Source organism: Cinclus cinclus, chromosome 6 (assembly GCF_963662255.1).
Source record: "Cinclus cinclus chromosome 6, bCinCin1.1, whole genome shotgun sequence".
NCBI lineage: Eukaryota > Metazoa > Chordata > Aves > Passeriformes > Cinclidae > Cinclus > Cinclus cinclus.
Window position 1 is genome coordinate 45383018 of NC_085051.1, and position 22583 is coordinate 45405600.

The window sequence follows — 22583 nt, forward strand, 5'->3', positions numbered from 1 at the left end:
GCTTTTTCTTCTTAAATTACAACTAAGAAAAATGTCATAATGGGCTGGTCATAATGAAATATGGATTGTACTTGATTCTCTAACATCAGGTAACAAAGACATAATTTTTCATGTTAAGAAAAAAGAAACCTCTCAGCTTTCACAAAAAGAAGAAGCTTACTAGAATGTCAAATGACAATCAAAACTGAAAGACTAGGGTGACTACCCAAATTTTTTGGCATTTCATGTCCATTCTTAAGAAAGAGACTTTTATGACAAGTCACAAGTTCAGGAGGAGTACTTATCTAAACAGAAATACAGTGGAATTTGTTCATCAGAAGCAGATTAGAAGGCTAACTCTCATTATCTCTAATGTCTTGAAAATCCTTCCTGAGGATCCTAGAGGTTTTTGAAAATACAGCACAAACTGTATTTGTTTTTCTCCATGCCTGTCTGTCTGTTCTACTGCATTAACCTCTAATATTGTGAGAAGAAGTCTTATGAGGAGCACCTGAATGAGCTGGGGTTGTTTAGCCTGGAGGAAAGGCAGCTCAGGAGTGACCTTATCACTCTCCACAACTGACTGAAAGGAGGCTGTAGCCACATGGGCTCCATCTCTTCTTCCAGGTAACAAATGACAGGATGAGAGGAAATGGTCTCAAGTTGCACCAGAGAAGGTTTAGATAGGACACTAGTAAAAATTTCTTCACTGAAAAGGTTGCCAGGTATTGGAACAGGCTGCCTAGGGAAGTTCTAGGAGGATAATCCCTGAAAATGTTCAAATGCAAGTGGATGTGGTACTTGTGGGTAGGGTTTAGTGGTAAACACAGCAGTGCCTGGTTAACAGCTGGACTCTAATCTTGAAGGCCTTTTCCAACCTTAGCAATTCTATGATTCGAGGTGCTATGGAATAAATATAAGTCTAGAGGAGTTTCAGCTGATTTTGTGGCAATGCTGAATTCTGTCCAAGTTTAAATCTTTTAAAGCTCTTTTTGGAATGCAATCTTGATAATAGAATTATTTTCTTTTCTCTAATTAAATCTTTCCAAAATCAATTATTTAATTAGTCAGTATTAAAAAATAATCAGACATTTGGTGATGTGGGAGCTGGTGGAATGCTCTGAAGATAAGATCAAATGGATCCAGCATTAATCTGTTTTCCATTCCACAGAATATCCTTATCTTGAAAAGGACATACTGGTTGTCAAGGAGATTTGGCAGATGTGCTTGCTCAGTCTCTTGAGATGCAATAGGACACTCATTTCAGTCTTTGTGCAACTGGAATAAGAGAATGAGGTGAAAACTATGAAAATGTCCCTCATTAAAGGGGACTGTAAGTATCTAATGGAAAAAGCTGAGCTTCACTACATTTCAAATAAATGTTAGGCTCACATTTAAAGGGGAAAAGACAGATTCTTTAGTGGGGTAACTTGGCCAGTAAATTCTCCACTCAATCCTTCCTTTTAAAAACTGGCAAGATTGTTAATGCAAATCAACTTTGGAGTCTTCATGCTTCTTTAATCATTCAGCCTGAAATTGTCATTAACATTATTTGATTCTTGATGGTTAAAAGCCCTCTAGCAGGAATGAGAAGTAAACAATTGAACTGACTTTGTTAGAACTAACTGAATGTGAGCTGCAAAGACTCTGCTTCTGAATGAAAATAAAAGATGTAAATCAAAGATTTCTATCTTAAAATTTATGAAGCTTGACATACAGACTTCATTCTTTTACAAATTCTTCATTGCACTTCCTAATGAAGATGAGAATTCTGAAAATAATATCTCAAATTGATCAACATTTTCTCAGAATGCTGAATATTTCCTGTTTTTCCAACATAACCAGCTGGTATCACATCTGTGTTCCCTCAAATCAGAAAAAAAAAAATAGTTGAATGAGAGCAAATAAAAAAAATAAATGCCCAGATCTACCAGAAATTATAGTTGAAAGCTGGAGAAGTACAAAAAGAATTTGACAAAGATGATCCCTCCTGCATGAATACTTAGCCACTACTTGAATCCAAGAAGCTTCCAATACTAAATCAGTTTATGGTTTTCTACTGCTGCTGGACCTGTCTTGCATCCAATGGACAAAAGTCAAGTGTCACTTTATCTAAATGCACTTGTTTGTATAAAATTCACCACTCTGACTATGCAATTCCTCAAACACATGATGACTGCAGTTCGCTAGGACCAATCTTGGAAGATCATGTGGAAACTTCAGAAGCAACTGACTACTACTGAGCAACATGGAGAACAGAGACACTATACCAGTGCAAAAACAAATCACAGGGACATTATACCAATGCAAAAACCACTCCAGTGCCTCCTTCTTACTCCTAGACACACCACAGGACACAGAAATGTAAAGCATGCAAAGCAACACACACGTTGGGCACTTGCCCTGAGACACTGTCTCTCCCAATACACACTGCACAGTGAGGAAATGGATTGCAAACATTTCGGTGTCGGTGAGTTTACAGTGGAGAGACATTACTGTGAAATGTGATCTTCCCGTCTAACAAATCATCCAGAAAACAGTTTAAAAATGTGCATACTACTATAAAAATTTAAAGCAGTTGTCTATATACCTCTCATTGGCTAAAAGAATTGGACAGTTACCTTTGAAACCAATGACTAGTCTAAGCAGCAGGAGAAAATACTGCATGACTTATGTGCTGGTACATGATACCAGCTTAAAACCATTCATTTAAGTTCATTATATTGTTTCCATCTATATTTAATTAGTATCCAGCCAACTGACATAGGCATGCGATAGTTTTAACAGAGTGTCTGTTATTTAACCTCGAGCTTGTTATTTAACCTCAGTTTCTGACATCAATCCACACAACTTTAATGTGTACCTCTGAAAGACTATCTCAAAATTAATTATTCATCTGCTGAGAAAGCATCTTATGTACATTTACTCTGCAAGGCAAAAGCACAGTACACAAGAATCTTTAAAACAGTGTTTTAACTATGCATTCAATTTTAATATCTTATATAAATCTTAATAGTCATGGACTACCTTGAATTTACATCATATCAGGTGATGAGTGGAAGATTCTATAATCTGTTCTTTGCACTGGTACACAAATGAGAGATCTATAACAAGATTAGTGCTTTTATTAGACGAGGTATTTATTAACTTACCAGAGCCAGATCCATCACCTACCAATAACCTCATGGAGGGAGTATTACCATTGCCAGTGAATTTACACATGCTTTCATGTTGTTTTCTTTCTCCCCTTTAAAATCTTCATTATTAGGATTATTATTTAGGAGGCAAATCTAAAATTGGAGCTTCCCATTGTTATCCATTTATCTCTGCACATGAACTCCTAAACCCTGTCCATTTTCACCTTTTCTTACTTTTCTTCCCTACTTCTATTTTAAGTAAACTCACTAATCCTCTTCCAACTAATTCTCTGGTCACCTCAATTCACATGCTTTCAACTTTTTGTTTCTACTCAAACTCAGATAGAAATCTGCAGGAAACTCTCCTTTCTCTTAGTACTGCTATGACAGAAAATAGAAATCTGTCTAAATTAAGAATTCTTATTTTGCTAGTTAAAGCTGCTATCTGTTTCCTTGGTTGCTCATACAGGGAGACCATGGTTTATTTTTCACACTCAATTATTCTTAAAATTAAAAATGTCTTTTCAGCTAGGGCAACTGCAACAAAGAGAACCAGCCTATGAAAAGAACAGGTTTTCTATATTAATGCAGGCAATGTCTTAATAAATAATAAATCTGGGGCTGGATTATTTCTTCACATCACTAATGTGCTTTAGAAACTGTTTGCAGTATCTCAGATATCTGCTGTTTATGCAGCAGGAAAAGAATGGTATTTATGCAAGTAATGAGATGTCTTCCTTCAATAAAATTACAGTTTACGTCACACTTGTTGAGGAGTAATGATGCAGGATGATGAGCAGGTATGCAGGGATGACACTAAAGAGAAATTTGTACCAATTCCCTACTGTGTGCACACTGTCCCTTCAACAATATACATGCACCATAAATCTTGCTATTTACACTTGCATTTTCTTCAGACAAGAATGTAATTTATAAAATTAAGTACATTAATTTATTAAGCGGCCATAAAATATCATGACAATATTTTGGTAGGGCTGAAGAGATATTGTCATTCCAAGTTTCCATAGGTTGGGCTTAGATTAGTCTGTCAATATCATCCTTTACGGTAATTTTTTATTAGAAAACAAAGTTTCATTTTGTTGGAAAGAAGTTTCCATATTTTATTGGGGTTTTTTTCCCCTGCATTTGGTAAGATTTGTGGTGACTCTAATGTTTTGTAAGAATTAATTTTAAAGGCATGAACTAGTATCTCTACTTAATTTTCAGTACTGCAAAGTACAATTCCATTGAGCCTAGATGACAGAGCCAAAAATAGAAGGCTATATGAGATCTGCTCCAAGGTCATCTGAGCTCCATCCATTGATGTTACTGAAGATAAGGATGTTACTGCACTTCAAATTTGATCTTATGAACAACGAAGAACTGACACAGCACATAAGGGAATGGAGCAACAAGCTCTCATCATCTTATGTTTATCAGTTGCATCATTTCACACTTAAACAGCTGAAAAGCACCACATTATTCTGAGAAATACTGTTGCAAGTCTAAATAGTCCAAGTAACAAGTATGTTAATATGCAGGACAGCTGTCTCCTACAGCATCAACAGGATGGGAGAATATTTTGGCATCAGTTTTCAACAGGAGACTAAGTGCACTCTTTGCTCTGGGAATCGAGGTCTGCAGATGCAATGTCCAATCATCTCAAGAAAACACAGAAAAGAAGAGAACACTGTTGAACACTCATTATGAAGACTGAAACTAGATCTGAAGTTATAGAAAAGAATCAGGGATAACACCTCACCATAAATACCTCCTCATACTTCATATATCTACAGATGCATACAGGACAGTATGCTTGTGTGTATTTATCTGTAATTTTGTATATATATACATAAGTGTGTATGTATATATAAAGTGTATACATACATACACTTTTATGCATATAAAGAAATCTCAAATGCAAAATATAGTCTGGGGTATGTTTCACACACAGATGTTCTTCATATCTTTGTTCATAACCAGAGACAGTGTCATTATAGAACTGTCTGAATAAGCACTCCAATCACTTTTGAATTAATTAGTACTTCATTCAACCAGCTGCAATAATCCTGAATGTGTACTTCTAAATCTTTGGTAAACCAGGAGTCTCCTTACTATAACTGACTGCAACCTCTTCCACACACATAACATTCATCACTTCATCCCCTCCATTCTACCTGATTAAATCAAAGAGTGACTCATACTTCAGTTACAAACATCAGGACAACCAGTCCAACAGGCCAGTTAAAACAAACACATTCTTACAAGCAAGAAAATTTAACTGTTACTTATTTTTATCAAGAATTTTGAAGGTGCAATATCAGAACTCATATGCTTGTTTTTACACACCATGTTAAATTGCTAATATGGGAACTTAAATATTATCAAGAAGTACAATGCTTTTCAAAACAAAAATTAACATTAAACCAGCAAATTATATAGCTTCATAAAGCCACCTTAGCAGTTCCATGCTTCATAGGTTAAATCAACCAGAAACTAGTTGGCTTTGTTTTAAAGTGATACTCGGACAACTACAAGTCAAATCCTGCATATTACCAAATGAGAGGTAATGAGGATTTTCACAGTTCAGTATGCACAAATTAGATTGCAAACCAAAAAGTGGTGTATTTTTGCTGCCTGCTTTAATCACAAGCCTATATGCTTTGAAATATCATGGAAAATGTAATTAAAATTTACATAGCAAAATTATAATCACTGTATATTCATATTAAACATTTCAATTAAAAGAAGATATTACCAAGCACTGTGGAAAATTTTTATTAAATTTTCACTGAGATACCTTCACTTTTCAAAGCTGTATACTCTTCTAAAAATATATTCAAATAAGACATCCTGAGTAACATTGAAACAATTTAGGAACACAGAGAAAGTGACTTTGCTTTGCTGTCTGGCTTTCCAGCAATCTACTTAACATTTAATATTAATTTAGAGAGATGTACTTACAGCATGTGCTCCCTGTATTGTCCGTACAAGGTTGATTCCTTTCCACACATAAATATCTCCATTCAGTGCTCCGGAATACGTCACTTCATCCCTTGCACAGGCGAGGCACAAGATAGTCTGGAGATCACCGGTCTTCCCAAAAACACCACGTTTTGGTGTCAAGGAATTGCCACACAAGCTCCAGAACTGTAACACGAAGCGATTTAGAAAGATGGCTATTTTGCTAATACCTTATATTTTAATATGTACATCTGAAAGAGAAGTACCTTGCCTGCAAAAGACATCATCATTCGCCTCCTTTTCCATGCCTTAGAGTTCTCCAGTTTAACAATGTTTTATGTTATTCACTAATTTTATCTCTCCATAAAATCATTATAACAGAATAGGTGGGAAGGAATTTTGGGATATCAGTATTAAATTAAACTAAAATGCTTTTAAATAATAATTTGTGACTCAGTTGTATTTTCAGTTATTTTTGAAAAGGGTTTCATAATAGAATTCTATTTCTTTGATGCAATACTTATATGCTGAAAATGCTGCATTTATACTTTATGTTACATTATATGTTTAAAGATGCTACCTAAGCATGTAGATCTCTGATAAGACTCTATTTGCTCTGTTTGAAGGCAGCTGGTTTTATTGCAGATGTATTTCTCATCAGAACCATGGATCACACAAAGAAGCTATCAGAGGCAGAGATTTTTAAGAACTTTCTAATAAATCATTTTTATGTGATTGCAGCAACCACACAAGTGTGAATTCCCTCCTAGTTCACCCAACATGTATCAATGAATCCTGAGCTAAAGACATGCAAAGTCTCTTGTCAGGGCACAATACTTGCCAACCAAGTCTCCAGATAAACACTGTAGTTTCTGAGATCTTGCGAACAAGAAGCACTTGCAAATTCCTTTCAAACCCTCCTATCAGAACATGTAAACATGCACTGGAAAGCAGTCTGAAGTAATCCAATGAAAAACATGAAAGCATCACTGCTGACAAGTTACTCTTACATTGTCTCAGCACAGAGAGTTTCCTGCATATATGAGTAGGGAGCTATATTTCACAGCAACGCATTTTGTTACCAATAATCAATTCAAAATTCTGAGAAGACTTCAATTAATATGGGATAATGTAAAAAGTTACCTTGAATAGACTTTGGTACCTGCAATACTGTAATTCAGAAATAACCAGAAATTACCCTTACTCTTTAGAATAATTACTACTGATTAGACAAATCACAGTATCTGAACTAGTTATGCTGATTTGGGCTGGGATAGTTAATTTTGTTCACAATGGCTGGTGTGGGGCTGTGTTTTGGATTTGGCTGAACTAAGTGTTGATAATACAGAGATGGATTTGTTTCAGCTGAGCACCGCTCACACAGCCAGGGGCTCTTCTGCTTACCTACAGCGATGATGGCGAGGAAGCTGGGGGTGCATGGGGAGGTAGGAGGAGACACAGCCAGGACAGGTGACCCAAACTGGCCAAAGGGATATTCCAGACCATGTGGCATCATGCTCAGTATATAGAGTGAGGGGAAGAAGAGGGGGGAACATTTGAGGTGACGGAGTTTGTCTTCCCAAGTCACAGTTACGTGTGCTCTTGTGGAGACACCTGAATATCTGCCTGCCCCTAGGAAGCAGTGAATTCATTCCTTGGTGGGCTTTGCTTGCATGTGCAGGTTTGCTTTCTCTATTAAACTCTCTTTACTTCAACCCATGAATTTTCCAGAATTTACCCTTCCAATTCTCTCCCCGGTCCTGCTAGTGGTGGAATGAGTGACCTAGCTCCAATGTGGAAGCAGGTGATGTATCTAAGAAAAGCAATTCCTCAATATCAGCTCACTTGGAATTATCTACACAACTTGCTTAAGTACTATTACAATTTGCATAAAATATCATCTGAGAAAAAATACTATAATATTAAAAACATGAAATTAATTCTTGATATTTGAAAGAACAAGAAAGTATGTTTTACAAAAAACACATATCAACAGTAATCTCTTGCCTGATCAAAATTACTAAATACCTCTAGAATTCTGATTTTCCATAATGTTTTCCCAGAGGAAACAGCAATTGTTTTAAAAATTATATTGCTATTTAGAAAGGCTCTGTAGAGCCTTAAAAATTCCTCAAACTTTTGCTTATCTATATATGTACGTTTTGACATCACAAAGCCATCTTAAATACAGTAAATCATGGCTGGCAAATATTAGCTTACTACTGGCATAAAGGTCCTCTTAGAGAAGTAGGGGAAAAAAAGATCATTACTAAGCAAGTTCATGGAATTCTGTAACTGATATGCTAAACACTATGCCAAATCAAACTTATGCAATCTGGCCAACACATTGAAGACTTTTTTCTAGTAGGCCATTAATTACATATTACTCTAAAAGTTCATTGTATAAAAAGCACTGTATAAAAGGCATCACATTTCCCCCACCGTGGGAACCTACACTCAATTCAGAACTTTCAAGCTGCCATCTACTGCTGTTAAGTGGTAACACAGAAAACTGCATGGGAGAAGACAGTGACTTGACCGGTTCTTAATCATTGATAATCTGTCTGACAAAGTTAAATCTGAAAGTAAGTTGTTTCTGCATTTGCTTCATTGATCAAACAGAGCATGCTTCAAAAAGACACGAACTGTTCAAATTATGACTCCTGTAACAGGTACAGGCAGAATGCTCCAAATGACAAAGGTATGAATAAAAGCAGAGAAAAGAATTTGCAGGGAAAGGAAAATGCTTCTTCTCTTCCTTTCTCTTCCACTGTCTCCCCATACTCTCTCTGAATGGCAAGAAATGGCTTTTTAATTCATTTCAGCTCTGTAGTGCAGCAATTCACTCCCTGTTTGAGATTCAGAAACTTGAGTACCTCTAGTCACCTTAAACATGTGCATCCTGTCTTATCCTACTTTGGATTTCAAACAGTGTGCTTTAGAGAACCTAATTTTACATTATATTACAGTCATTACATACAATGCTACTGACAACTGCTTCATTCCTACTACACTACTTCTGCCAGGGCATGAAGTCTTTTGAGCAGAGAGGGCCTGTTTTTCACTATACAGATCTATTAACACATCTAAGTGTAGTCAGGTGTGATTCATGATTGTAGGTCCAAGAACTAATATTATTCTTACACAAGACCTTCCATATAATCATTCCATATTCCTTTTAGATTCTATTTTTATGTATTTTATAGAGCATATATTACTGCAGCTCAAATATTTTACAAATGAAGAGTTGCTTTATTACCTTGATGTGTTTTACACCACAGCTGACGAGCTTGTTTGGCTGGTATAAATCCCAAGAAATATCAAATATCTGCATAAAAAAACCCAAGGATGTCAGCAGAGGAGGAGGCCATTTTAGTATGGGACAATTAAAATAGTAAACATTTTTAGCAAATTAACAGGGAGTCTGAAATGCTTTAAATGGATCTCCTGGAAAGACTTTTATCCCCTCATTCCATACTGAAATTTCAATATATACCCAATATAGTTCTGGATTTTTTTTTTTCCCTAGAGTAATTAAAACACATGATAAAACTACATTAAAGTTAATTTACAGACTAGAAAAATTTAAGCAATTATTTGCATTTTGATTTCCCATATGGGGATTGGTGTCTAAGAAGAGCACTAATTCTGAACTTCCCCTTTGTTTTCAGTCTGAACAAACCATACACAAATAAATATTGAATTACACATTTTATTCTAGAAATAAATGCACACATCTTAAATATCTTTACATCTTTATGCATATCAACCTTTAGGCAAATTCAATTTCTAAAACAAAATGGGTTTTGTTCAGACATAGGTCTAGTACATATATGCAGGCATGGTTTAACAAACTAAAATTACATTGATGCTCAGACTATTTAGTTGTACTTACTCTGTCTGTATGACCAGGAGCCATTGATAACAATTTTCCTTTTCTCCAGTCCCATACACAAACTGTGTTTTTTGAATCCAAACCAACGGAGACCAAACGCTAAAGGTGTCCAAATTAAACAAATAAAAATAACTGAATATATTAATGAAAGTTAAAGTCATTATTTTAAATGAGTTGCAAAAAATGCGTAACATATTCGAGGTAGAAGCAATAGCTCTATTTTGATATAGAAGAAATCATAAGCTATCTTTTACATCAAAGCTTACATAGATGCATCTTTTCATGTACAACATCATGACCATAAAGATCTTATTCTATTATTCCTTATTTCTAATTTATAAAGTTTAATATATATAATTACACATAACACACATGGCAAGCTGCAGTCAGGAGACACTTGCAAAAAAGGAATAATCACTGAAGTTAATGAAACTCTATGTGTTTATCTTTAATTACATCTTTAGGATTTATTTTGCAAATTCAAGGGATACAAAAAAAATTTTCTTCAATATTAAAAAACAAACATAAAACATAATTTCATTAAGTCTTTATTGTTCAAAAAGACCTTGAAGCCATTTACACTGTAAAACTACGATGGACAACAAGATTATTCCAAAAAAAATTACGAAAAATAAAATTCTGAGATCTTCCTGTGCTTTGCAGCCTGTCTTGTCTTGACTGTGAAGACACCTTGCACAGATTTCTTGACACAAATGATTGAGTAAATTAGCCACTTGTATTGTGTCTGTTAACCACACAAAATGCTATAAAAATTCTCAACAGAGACACTAACAGAATTGAATTTTTTAAAAGAATAATAAAAGTTGAGTGGTTTGGTTTACTTTTTAAAGAAAATTAGTATTTTTGTTCAGCTTTTGCATGAATTGTGCCATCTTGATGTTGATAAATGAAAATTTTTCAAATCTTTTGGGAAAACTTTTTCACTGTTCAGCAGTTAATACTTACATGCATTAAAGACAAATTTAGCTTCAATTTCCACCTAGATTATCCAGTGAGTTTGTAAAAACAAAAACAAACTCCAAACTTGAATCATAATATTTTTTCCCAAAGACAGAAACCTATTCCAAATAACATAATTCTTTTACTGTCTGAAACACTCCATGATTATGAGAAGAAAAATAAACAAGTTAAGTACAATTTCTATCCATGCTTCCTATTTATTAATACTACAAAATCTAGCCTTTCTACTCCATCTTTGAAAAGTTATGGTATTTCAATTCTAATCTGAAAAATCTTGACCTTAAATTATGATAGCCATTCAAGTGAGGGAGTGACACAAGTTTACACTACAAGAGCAATATAGATAAAAGATATCACAGTGAAGTAGAAATTATGTTCTAGAAAGAAGCTGGCTCTAGAAGCTGACTTTCTAAACAATGAGAGGTCATTTCAACAAACCAGGCCCTTCCTCTAACAATTACATATTTTAACAGAAACAAGTGTACAGGTAGGCTTTCCTCTGTGTGTTAAACATAGTTCCATTTGATATTCTCTTAAGGACAGAAACTGGTTTCTACAATGCATCCTCAGTTGAGAAAACAGCAGTAATGAACAGACACTGACCTTTTTAGCAAGCAAAAGGAACTGAGAATACAGCTAAATCTGAGTATAACATTACAAGGCTGAGTGGGAGGGAAAGAAATGCTTCACAGACCAGGAAAGCAAACCTCCAGAAAGGATTTTCTCAGTTAATACTTTTTCAGCTGCTACCTAACATGTAAATACAAATATTACATTTTCTATTTCTAATAAGAAAGCCTCTTTACTCAGAGGAGCAAGTGTCTGGTAAAAACAATCTCCATTACGGGTAGTAGCTCTGAGAACCGATTTACTACTCAGAGAACGCTCAAAAGAAACAAAATTATAATCCAATGAAACCTTTTTTGTTACTCTTAGATACAGGATAGATGAGTCTGAACAAACAATCAAAATGTGGAGAGCCACCAGTGACTGCAAAATGCATGACAGAGAAGAGGATACTGCCTGAAGGAGTCCAAGACACAACGGGGCTGCCATCACTCTGGGCACAAGACATGCTCTTGCACAAGGGAGTGCATTGTCTCCAGACACTTGGCCTAACCCTGAACTGTGGCCCCGCAGACCACAAGAACCTTCCTACCACCTCATTTCTGTTCAAAAAGCTTTTTGAAATTATAATTCTCTTGCCAAAAGTAAATATTTGGCATTCACTAGTGACGTAATTTTATTTTCCTTAACTTGAGAATAAACATATAAATAAACATGAGACAATGCACTTTCATTTTCTAAGAAAAACTGTGACACGATTTCTAATAGATAAACAACTCATACAAGTGTTTGAAAATAGAATGTTATTTACATACCTGACCATCTAAATCAAAGGCCAAGCAAGCTATACCATGTGTGTGAACATCTTTGAGAACAGATACAGTTTGCACAGTGTATGAATCCCACACACAGATGTATGGCTCCTTCCCAACTTGACCTGTTGCCACCAACACACGCTCAGGGTGCAAAGCAAGGCTGCCAAAAAAAAAAAGAAAAAAAGAAAAAAAATAAAAGATATTAAATATTTCTGCATGAAACTTTTGCATTTGCCTAGTTAGTTGCATTACATTTTTTTTTCCTTAAAAATTCTTTTACAATATTTTCCCATGAACACTCGATAGTAAAAAGTCATTTTGTATCACAGATTCCACAGTAGCTGTGAAATTCTAAATACAGTACATGCCAACATCTTGAATTTAGCCTTCAAACACCTTCTATATTTAGATTAATCCAAAATAGTCAATAATCCTCTGTTCCAAAATGTATATTAAATTTGGTGAGATTTTCATGCACTGAGAGAAATACCTTTTTTTCCTTTCTTTCTATTTCTTAAAACATAAAAACACGAACAATGGAAAACAGAAATTAGTGTTTAACTATCTACACATCAATCATCGACAGAGAGAGACACCCATCTCCAGAAGTTCTTTAGTCCACACAGTATTTGATGCCCTTTTCACAAGAGGACAGCTTTCTGGAACTGTCTCTGCTGACTGCACAGCAGCCCAAAGCATGACTAGCTTAGACTAGAGGCAATGACTACACTTAAGATGACTAAACTTGAATGATTCTCTTATATGTCTTAATTTTAATATAGAACAATTGGGAATAGCTGGTTTTGAATAATTATTAGCTTTCCACATTTTTAAAATCATAGAGAATTTTCTTATAGCTTGTATTTCAGTCTTTCAGAGTGCACTTGAGGATCGTCAGAACTGTTTTGCCAAATCTGGGACCAAGCTAGAAAACATTCTAGTCAGCAAGATATTTCCTCATTTTGTTTATGCCAGCAAGCTGTGAGGGAGAACACAAGGTCTGAGGATTCAGATTTCATAATACAGAAAAATAAGAATATATTCTCACAGAAACCCAAACAAACTACTTTATCACATTCCACACATACTAGGCTCAGCAGTTCAGAATAATGTAGAAATATCATGTAGAAGTCAGGAAGACAATTTCCAAAGCTGGCTGTTTAATTTGGCTAAAAAATTTCCTAGCCTGATGAATCCCAGGCTAATGAATGATCTTGAGAGACTGGTGGACAGAACCACTAACAACACACAGTAAGCATATTTATCTTCTCAAAATGATTTGGAAAGGAGAAAGGTTGAACACTTTGTATAGATAAGACAATAACTTAAACACAGGTTTAGATACATAAAGCTCAAAGGGTAAAGACAAGGGAAGTCTATAAACAAAAAAGCAAGGTTAAAGCTAACTGGGAAATCACCAGAAAAAAACATCTAATTCAAAAGATGTATACATTTTCTGTATACAGAAAGAGCGAGGGGAAACCACATTAGAAGATGCTTAATATTTTATGAAGTTACACTACAGTACACAATACCCTTCTATATATTTTCTGTTTTAAAACAGTAGTTCATTCGGTTGATACTGTTTGATGAATTCCACATACAAAACTTAGCAGAACTTCTAACTTCAAAGTTGAACAGGTAAAAAGGCCCAAACCTCTCCATTTTGCTATGGGAATTTTTGCTCCTTGGCTACTCCATTATCTTCAGCACCAGAACAAATAACCAATATTTCCCCACTTTGGTTCACAACACTTACAGAGGTGCTTGCCTAGTTCTTCCCTTCTTGTTTATTTGACAGAGCAACTTGACAATTAAAAAAATTGCAGAAAGGAGCTGGCAGTAAAACTTACCACATTTCAATTCAGTTCTGCCACCTAATCCCAACTAACACCTGTTCATCTCCCAGAGCACACAAAGGCAGATGGTGTACTCACAGGAAAAAGGAAAAGCATCTGGAGGGAGAGAAAATGTTGCAACCAAAATGATGTATTTTTTTTAGAATGGCACCACAGAAAGGGAGCGATTAGACCAAATAGACAACAAAAAAAAAAATTAAAAAAGGAAGTGGATAGAGCAAGCAAGAAAAGAGACAGAGACTAAGAGGAAAATAGAAAATACACAGCAGTCTCGTATCTGACTCACCACCTCTTCAGTCTTGTCCTGATCTGTGCTACAAGTGCATCGTGCATTTTCAGACAAGAAAAAACCACACCACAAGTACAACAAAACACTCAGACACCACCATGGATATACATACACGCAAAAGTACCCCCACACCACACCTTACAAAACAATTTATAGCAACCAAAATTTAGCTCTGTATATTTTTAAGAAAAGCCTAGAGTAATTAGAGAAACACAATGCATCAGAGATGCAAGGGACAACAGTAAATGCAGTACAAAGGGAAAGGAGAACATTGTCCTTAGCCCAAGCATGCCAACTAATTTAATTCAAAGAATATTTAGGTGAATGCAGGGAAGGTTTCCTCTATTTCTAATTAATAAATGGCAAATAACTAATAATAGTATCACAGTATTAGTTCTTTCTACATCACAATACAAAATATTGGCTTAAACAAGTAAGCTCAAATTCTGCCTTGATATGGGATAATAATGAAGCACAAATTAAGATCCAAAGCCTGTATTTTAATTGCAGCAGCCAGCACTGTAGAATTACCAATGTCCTCCCCTATCACTTCAATCTCTCTAGTAAGCAGTCATTGAAAGAAGAAAATAAATGTACAATAAATATTTTAAGACAGCAAGCTTTTTTATAAATGCAAATATAGTGAGTTTAAGGGAAACTATTTAGCAAAGCTGTTAGCAGTGGCTGAAGAAACACCTACCTGAGAATACCTTTCCTCATCTTTTCTTAGAGACTAAAGAGTGAAGGACAACTTAAAGTACTACCTGTATGTATTCTATCTCACAGGTTATCAGAGCAGATGAAAAAGAGAAGCATGGAAAAAGTCCAGGGACTACTATTTCTGTTACCAACACTAAACAAAGTAACTACGACACATATTTACATGATTTTGATACGAGACATGAATTATAAGACAATGTTTTTCCTTAATAATAAATTCTTGGCTATTATTAATCCCATGTGGCACCATGCAGAATTATGGATCTGAAATTTTGGGTCCTCATGTAAAATCAAGGATTAGATTCCAATTTTACACAATACAGTGTCTCTTTTGAGTCCTTTCATTGGACTATGAGTGATCAAGCAATCCCTAAAAGCATAGCAATGAATACAAAAATACAGTATCTTCATCTAACCTCTAGAGTAGAAGCAGTGATACAATCACACACTTGAGAATATTCATTGCTAGAACAGCCCTGAGCAAAACACTTTAAATAGCTTCCTAGTGCAGAAAGAGTTTAACTAGAATGGGTGCCCAGAACCAAATAGCAATGAACACTTTCCATACACGGGCTATACAAACTCCTGGGTGTGATGCAGCTAATAGGATCTAACAACGAGTTTGAGCTCTCTGGATGCTCTGCGTGCAATCTTCAACACACCTCTAACTGAGGTGTTAAAATCATACAACTATTGGGATGCTGTCTGCAATAGCTGCTTGCCATTCATCCATTCAGTTCCTGAGATCAGGCAGAAAAGTATGAGTGTGGCTCAGCTCTGAAGGCAGCTTTCACATCTGTTAGTGTGGGACCTGTGGGTTTATGTACAGTCCCTCACAGTATTTTCTTTCTTTTTCTCTTTTTCCTTTGGGAGAAGGAAGAGACTGCTTAGTGGCATAAGAAACTCCACACTGAGAAGAAAAGGACACATGGTCCTTTTACTGCACTCAGAAGGAGAGAACTCGTGTTCCCTTCACCATCCTGGTAATGAGAGCTGATATGACCCATCCAGGTTTGACTGCTGAAACTGTGCTTGCATCTAGCACACACTGCTAGACTGTAAACTGGTGCTTGATTTCTTTCCTCGTCCTTGAAGGATGACTAAGCTGATGAATGAGATACTGCTGCTTGTCCAAAAAAGGAAACAGATATTCCTAATGAGACAAGTTCTTCAGGCCTTCTTATTTGCCTCTGGCCTTTCTGACCTGGGCTTTTCCACAACAGATGCTAGATCTAATGCAGTATCTCTGAAGAAGTACCTTTGTAAGAACATGTTCAAAAGGCAAACATGACCATGAAAAAAAGCACGTATTAAGCTAACAAACTGCAAAGTCAAAATAATTTTTAAATTGGCTCCAGAACTTGGTACTTCTCAGAAGAGTTCAAAAAGTAAAAATTCAAAAAACTTGCCTGTCACTATTGCAACAAACCAAATAGCTAGACTTGTAGTGAACTGAGACTTCCACTGATATGTCTGAATTATGAGTCTTTTCTTAGCCAAGCACCTCAAATTGGGATGAAATGCAGTAGTAGAGTTTAAACTGAATACTGTAAAGGGATATGTTTCCCACTTTGGTAGGTTCAAGCTCCTCTTTTTAATGCACACAGAAAAGGTTCTTTCTCCCTTTTAGAGCAACATGTAAGCATTTCCCAACATTTTGACCAGATCCATGCACTCTACAAGAGCAATGTTAGATTGATATATTAATGGCAGCCAACAGAAAAAAAAACAAAACCAACAAACCAACAACAACAATAACAAAAAAAAAAAAAACCCCTGTCTATGCTGTGTCAACATGGAATGAAACTAGAGACATGGACAAGACCCTCCAATTTGTGTGAGGTTTGTAGTGGCAGGGGATCCTGAAGAGGAATAGTAAATAATAAACTACTTGATAATAAAAGAAATTAAGATACTTTCATCTTTACTTGGTTTGTGCTGAGCATTAAAAGGCATTGATTAATACAGACAAGCTGCAGACAAGGATACAGTATTAAAGATGATGTTTCCTTAGCAACAATATTGGATGAAAATCCAAGAATATATTCATGTGACTACTCCTGAGCTTCATAAAACTAGGGCACCAGTAAAAATGCACAAAAGAATACTGCAGTAAAATAACAGCATCTCAGACATCTATTAATTAAGAGTTAATTTCAAGTGTGAAATTGTTTCTGTGCTTAAATGAAGCAAAATATTTTCATAGTATGTTTACAGACATTTTACATGCAGTTGAGAATATTTTCTTATTTGCTGTCATTTATCCACATTTTCCAGAAAGAATAATAGGGGAAGCTACAAACCATTTCTGTCATACTATTTAAAGCAGATCTTAAAGCAGAAAGAGCTGTAATCAGCAAACAACTCTCATCAAAATTTAAACAGATAAGTCAGAGCACACTTATTTTCCACATACAAAACAAAGCAGTATTCATCATGGAGCATCACTACCAGCCTTCCATACAGTTACTGCCCCAGAGCCAATATGCCAAATATAGATTTCTGAAGCTTCCTTAAATTGCACAAGCATCCAACTTCAAAGTAAGAGAGTCTGAAGTGGAGACAGGGACAGTGTACTCAAACTCTACGTTGGTTATTACCAGCTGCAGTTTATCTCATTACCATTCCAGATTTTCTCCTTTTGGATCTAAATGTTTTTAGATTAACAAGAAAAACCCAGAGAATCCTAAAGATTGCTTTGGGCTTCTATTTCTTCCTGAGCTCCAAGGAGGGGGCAAAAAAAAAGAAACCAGATGTACTTCAACAAGAAGGCAAGAGTTAGAGAGTGAGTAAAGCAACACTGATGCAAAGTTCCCAACTCATCGAATGTGAGAACTGAGTAAAATATTCTGGGAAATATATGCCTCTATATTAAGATGTCCATTTTTGTCTTGCATTGTCATATCCTCCACTACTGAGGAAGGAATTAACTTCAGCTTTCTAGTAAGTTATCGTCTCTAGAAAACTGATTAAAGATATTCCCCTTCTTTTCAAATATTAATGATTTTGCCAGTGCCAATAGGAGAACTCATAGTTTGACTGAGTGGGGTTGCTGGATTTTTACAAATGCTACATGATCTCGACAATTTAATCAACAGGCTTTCACAATCTGAGGAAAAAATTATTTTCTAATAAGCCCCTAGAAAAAGAATACAGAAAAATTACTTACATGTTCCTACTAAAAAAATCTTCTCACATGAAAGTTAGAAATATCATATACTCCAGAATCATTTGGAGATAAATCTCCTAAAATAATGTCCTGATATTCTTTAATAGCTATTCGTATTAAAGAATAATAATGGTGGTACAATAATGGGACATACTAGACCCTGAAGGTAAGTAAGAATCCCAACTAAAAAAAATATCCAACAGCCCCCTTTCCTCACAAGACAACACACAGACTTAAGACCAATTATTTAAACCATTATTACATATGAAATGCCAAACATGACTCCCCTAGAACTAGCAGCAAAGAAAAAAACCAAACAAACAAAAAAAACCCAAAATAAACAAAAAAAAAAAAAAAAAAAAAAAAGGAAATGAGAGAGAGGAAAAAAAAGAAGAAAGAGGAAACCAGAAGTGCAAGGTCTGCAGAGAGAAGATGGTGCAATCAGCTGTCAGTAACTTAGGAGGGGGCAGTGCAGCTGTTCAGCTCCTTTGGATCACTAGATTTGATGACCCAAAAGAGATCCCTTAACAAATCAGGAAGTATGAGTAAATTATTTGGTTAGGATTCGTCAGCCACATAGCTAAAAAGCAGTCCTTCACTCCTGAACACAAGTGGTGAAAAGCATACAAACCTACAAAATAATCACAGATTTAAAAACCAACGCAGTTTAAAATTAAAGTGAAAACACTGATTTCCCATTATAGCCAGCTGATAAGAAACTACTTAAGATTATCACAACATAGCCACTTAATTATGAGGAAACTGAGACAAACACGTCTACAAAATATGAACAGAATTCATTTCAAGTAAATTTTGTAAAGAAATACAGTCTAGAAGGTGAAACTAAATGGCAGAAGTTCTTTTCCCATTTAAAATTACTCATTTTTCAGTGCACAAACACTCATTCCACTGCTGATTTAGAAATCTACAGAATAAATTATTTAAGGTCAAAGAAGCATTTACTCTAAAGTTTTTAGCCAAAACTATTTCAAAAGTTTCTTTTCAAAGAAAGGTTATTTTGGATGCTTCTGACCACACAAGTTTATTAAATAAACTTGCCTGACATACAAAATTTTCTTGTTTCTAAATATTTCACTACTACTAAAACCCTTTGAACAATGCTTTACCCAGTCATTATGATTTGCTCCTTCTCTAAAAGATTTAGAACAGTTTTTAACCACTAGATTAACCTTCCATTCATTATTTTTAAAATTTATACTAGAGTTTCAAGTATCACACAGAGAAAAAAAAAAAGACAGAATGTAAAATTTCCTTTCATATTTCTGAACAAGTATATTAGACAGCAATTCAGTCTTTTCTCCTATGGGACATGTTAATGAAAATCTCTGAATGTGCAAGAACATATAATCTGAATATTTGAGTGGAGTCACAGAATAACTAGTGACAATTTTTGAAAAGCTCTTATTTTGTACAGAAAGGTTATCCTGATAAAATTAGCAGTTGGCTTAATGTAAGGAATGGTGGAAAGAAGGCAGCGGCAGAGCTGCTATTGCAAAAAGCTGAGATAAGCACAACATTCATTCTGTGCTTCAACTGACTGTACTTCATTACCAGCCAAAGAAGGTTTAGACCAGAAGAGAACACTATCTTGCCAGCCCTGAGCACCACAGATACACCAGATCTCTTCAGGAGTTCTTGAGTATATCAGGCCTACAAGTGTTCTGCAGGTGTCAGACAGAGGTGTTTTCCTACAGAAAAAAAAGTCAAGGATATCTCTAACACTTGTCACAAACTGACCATCTCAGCATCTAACTTGGCACCCAGAGAAGTGAAAGGAACCAGGATACCACTTAAAACTGGGACAACATCTGGACTCTTGTTTAGGAAAAAACTATAAAAATGTTATAGAGGCCACAAAAGTATTTACACAGAAGACCATCTCCTAAAACAAACAAAATCCCTACATGTACCGGAACCATAAATAAAATAAGAAAGAAGCATGGGAAAACTAGAGAATATTAAAGGGACTCAGAAGTCAACGTGTAATTGGTAGCAATGAAAGATGTCACCCATGTGGGCACACAAGTTTAATTACTGAAAACCAATAAAACCGAGAAGATAGACAAAGAGCATTCATGTACAACACTTTCAAGAAAACACAAATCTTCTGCTTAAAAATTATGTTTATCTCAAGAATACTGATCCTGTTTACTAATTCCTACAAGGAATGTAACATAATGTAATGCTCATTCTCATGAGTAATATGCTGCAACCTGCAAAAGACAAAATCATTATTATTTATAAGTTATTTATTACTGAATGATATTTCAAAGGCTGTTCATTTTTAAGTTATTAATTTATATGGCAGAAGAAACAGCAATTGAAAAAACAGTAAGCAAAAGAGAAACCTGTAACTAAAAAAAAAAAAACACAAATATCATCTAACGTTCAACCTTGATCTAAAAAAAAACCCAAACCAAACATTTACCAGTTCTTCAAGTCTTCCTTTTATTTCCCCAAGTACCCCAGAAGGCTATTTCACTTGAAATGTCACACTTGCCACAATAAATCTTCAGGCAATTTCCAAATGCTGTCAGATGCCTTGTCTTGATCTAAGATAAAGCATCATTCACCTTGCTTGCTCTTGTAGAGGGATTATAAGCAGGGAACAGGGATTAGCATAGTTCTAAAAGTCAGGAGAAGGTTTATACTGTTGTCAGCTAACCAAAACACAGAATTAATCCACTCATTCTGCATGCAAGCTGTCTTGATATAATGGAGACATCCAACCACCACGACTAAAATGCATAATTTTTAAAAGTGATTTTTACCTTTAAATACATTTTGGTTTTTTTTTCCCCCAATGGCATGTATATATAATATTTGCATGCACCTATAACACAGTCTGACATTTAGAGGAGCTGTGCTCTTGAAATAAGTTACCCTATGGTTCAGAAAATTGAAGGGTCACCGTTATTTTTAAAATATCCAACTAGCTTTAGTCACAAGAAATATACCTCATAAATAGAATCAAAGCAGTAAAGCACTCTTTTAGAACATTATTATAAAAATATGTCATATCTACAAATTTCATTCTCAGTTGGGGTAAAGTAAAACTTGCATTAAGTAATCAGGAATGAAATGTATGAGCATTGTGAGAACACAATGTTTTTAATGTAACTGTGAGCAATTTCTAAGCATTCTAAACAGCTTGGACACATTTTCTTTATTACTAGATCTCTTCCTTTGCCTCAGTTTTGTTTCTTTTCTTTCACTTGAATTTCTCACTTGAATCAAGCATTTTATTACACACAATTTTATGACAAATAGCATACCAATATGCTTCAAATGAAGCCAAAGGAAGTTTAAGGTGTAATATTTTCTATAGTCAAGACAGTGAAAAAAGGGAAATGAAAGATTTCCCTAAACATAATTTGTCGCCAATCTGGCTAAACCATCAGTGGAATTACTATTCCTCTAAAGCTGATCATTTTGTTCACACTGACATGATTCTCTCCAGTTACACCACTCACTCTCTGGACATATTTCTTTGATTCTTGAATTCAAACCCCCAAAAAGGAGCCTCTAAAAATATTTATCAAAGATGACCCCATGAATATTTTAGCAGTTAGAAGCTGCACGTTGCTGTTCTAGAGGTTTAGTTTTGGGATGGGTTTGGGGGGAGGGGGGGATTTGCTAAAATGATGTGTGTTGTGATGTGCTTTTAAACCATACAGTTACAAGTCTTGATGCATCCTGTCTGCAGCCCAAAGCAATAGGCCCTATAAATAAATTCCTCTGAAAAAGCTAGGAAGATCAAGCAGTAAAATTAAATTAGAAACCTATGAAAAGTTGTTGGAAGGATTGTTTAGTGAAGCAATTTGAAAATCAAAAAAAAATCAAGGATTTTCTGAAGTAATAACTGAATAGCCAGGTCTTTCATAGAAGAACAAGCATCAGGCACCATCTTACAGAACTTATTCAAAAGAAAAGGAGTCCAGCAGAAAGCCTCTCAAAAATAACAAGTCCCAGTTAAAGGAAAGTCTTTTACAACTAGGCTGAGGACAGCTACTCTGAAGAAAAGATGAAGTATTTCTCCGGGGATTTAATAATGCAGGTATCCTCTAGCAGCTAGGTAAAACACCAAGGAAAACTGCTTTTCTAAGAGAAGTGGTCTCACAAAGACATCTTGCTTTAAATGCAGAGTAGTAGTGGTGTTATCAGATGGTGCACCTGGAATTCTTTGT

The 22583-nt window shown here is 35.3% G+C and overlaps 1 protein-coding gene across 4 annotated transcripts in view; it reads right to left on the reverse strand.

Moving 5' to 3' along the window:
• EML5 (EMAP like 5) overlaps positions 1–22583 on the reverse strand; it is a 95717-nt gene that overhangs the window by 62943 nt on the left and 10191 nt on the right. For all 4 annotated transcript variants that reach the window (XM_062494466.1, XM_062494465.1, XM_062494464.1 and 1 more), the window contains exons 2-5: positions 12339–12498; positions 9976–10074; positions 9340–9408; positions 6081–6266 (exon numbers count right to left, since the gene is read on the reverse strand). In XM_062494466.1, coding sequence (XP_062350450.1) covers positions 6081–6266; positions 9340–9408; positions 9976–10074; positions 12339–12498 — 514 coding nt within the window. The remainder of the gene's footprint in view (positions 1–6080; positions 6267–9339; positions 9409–9975; positions 10075–12338; positions 12499–22583) is intronic.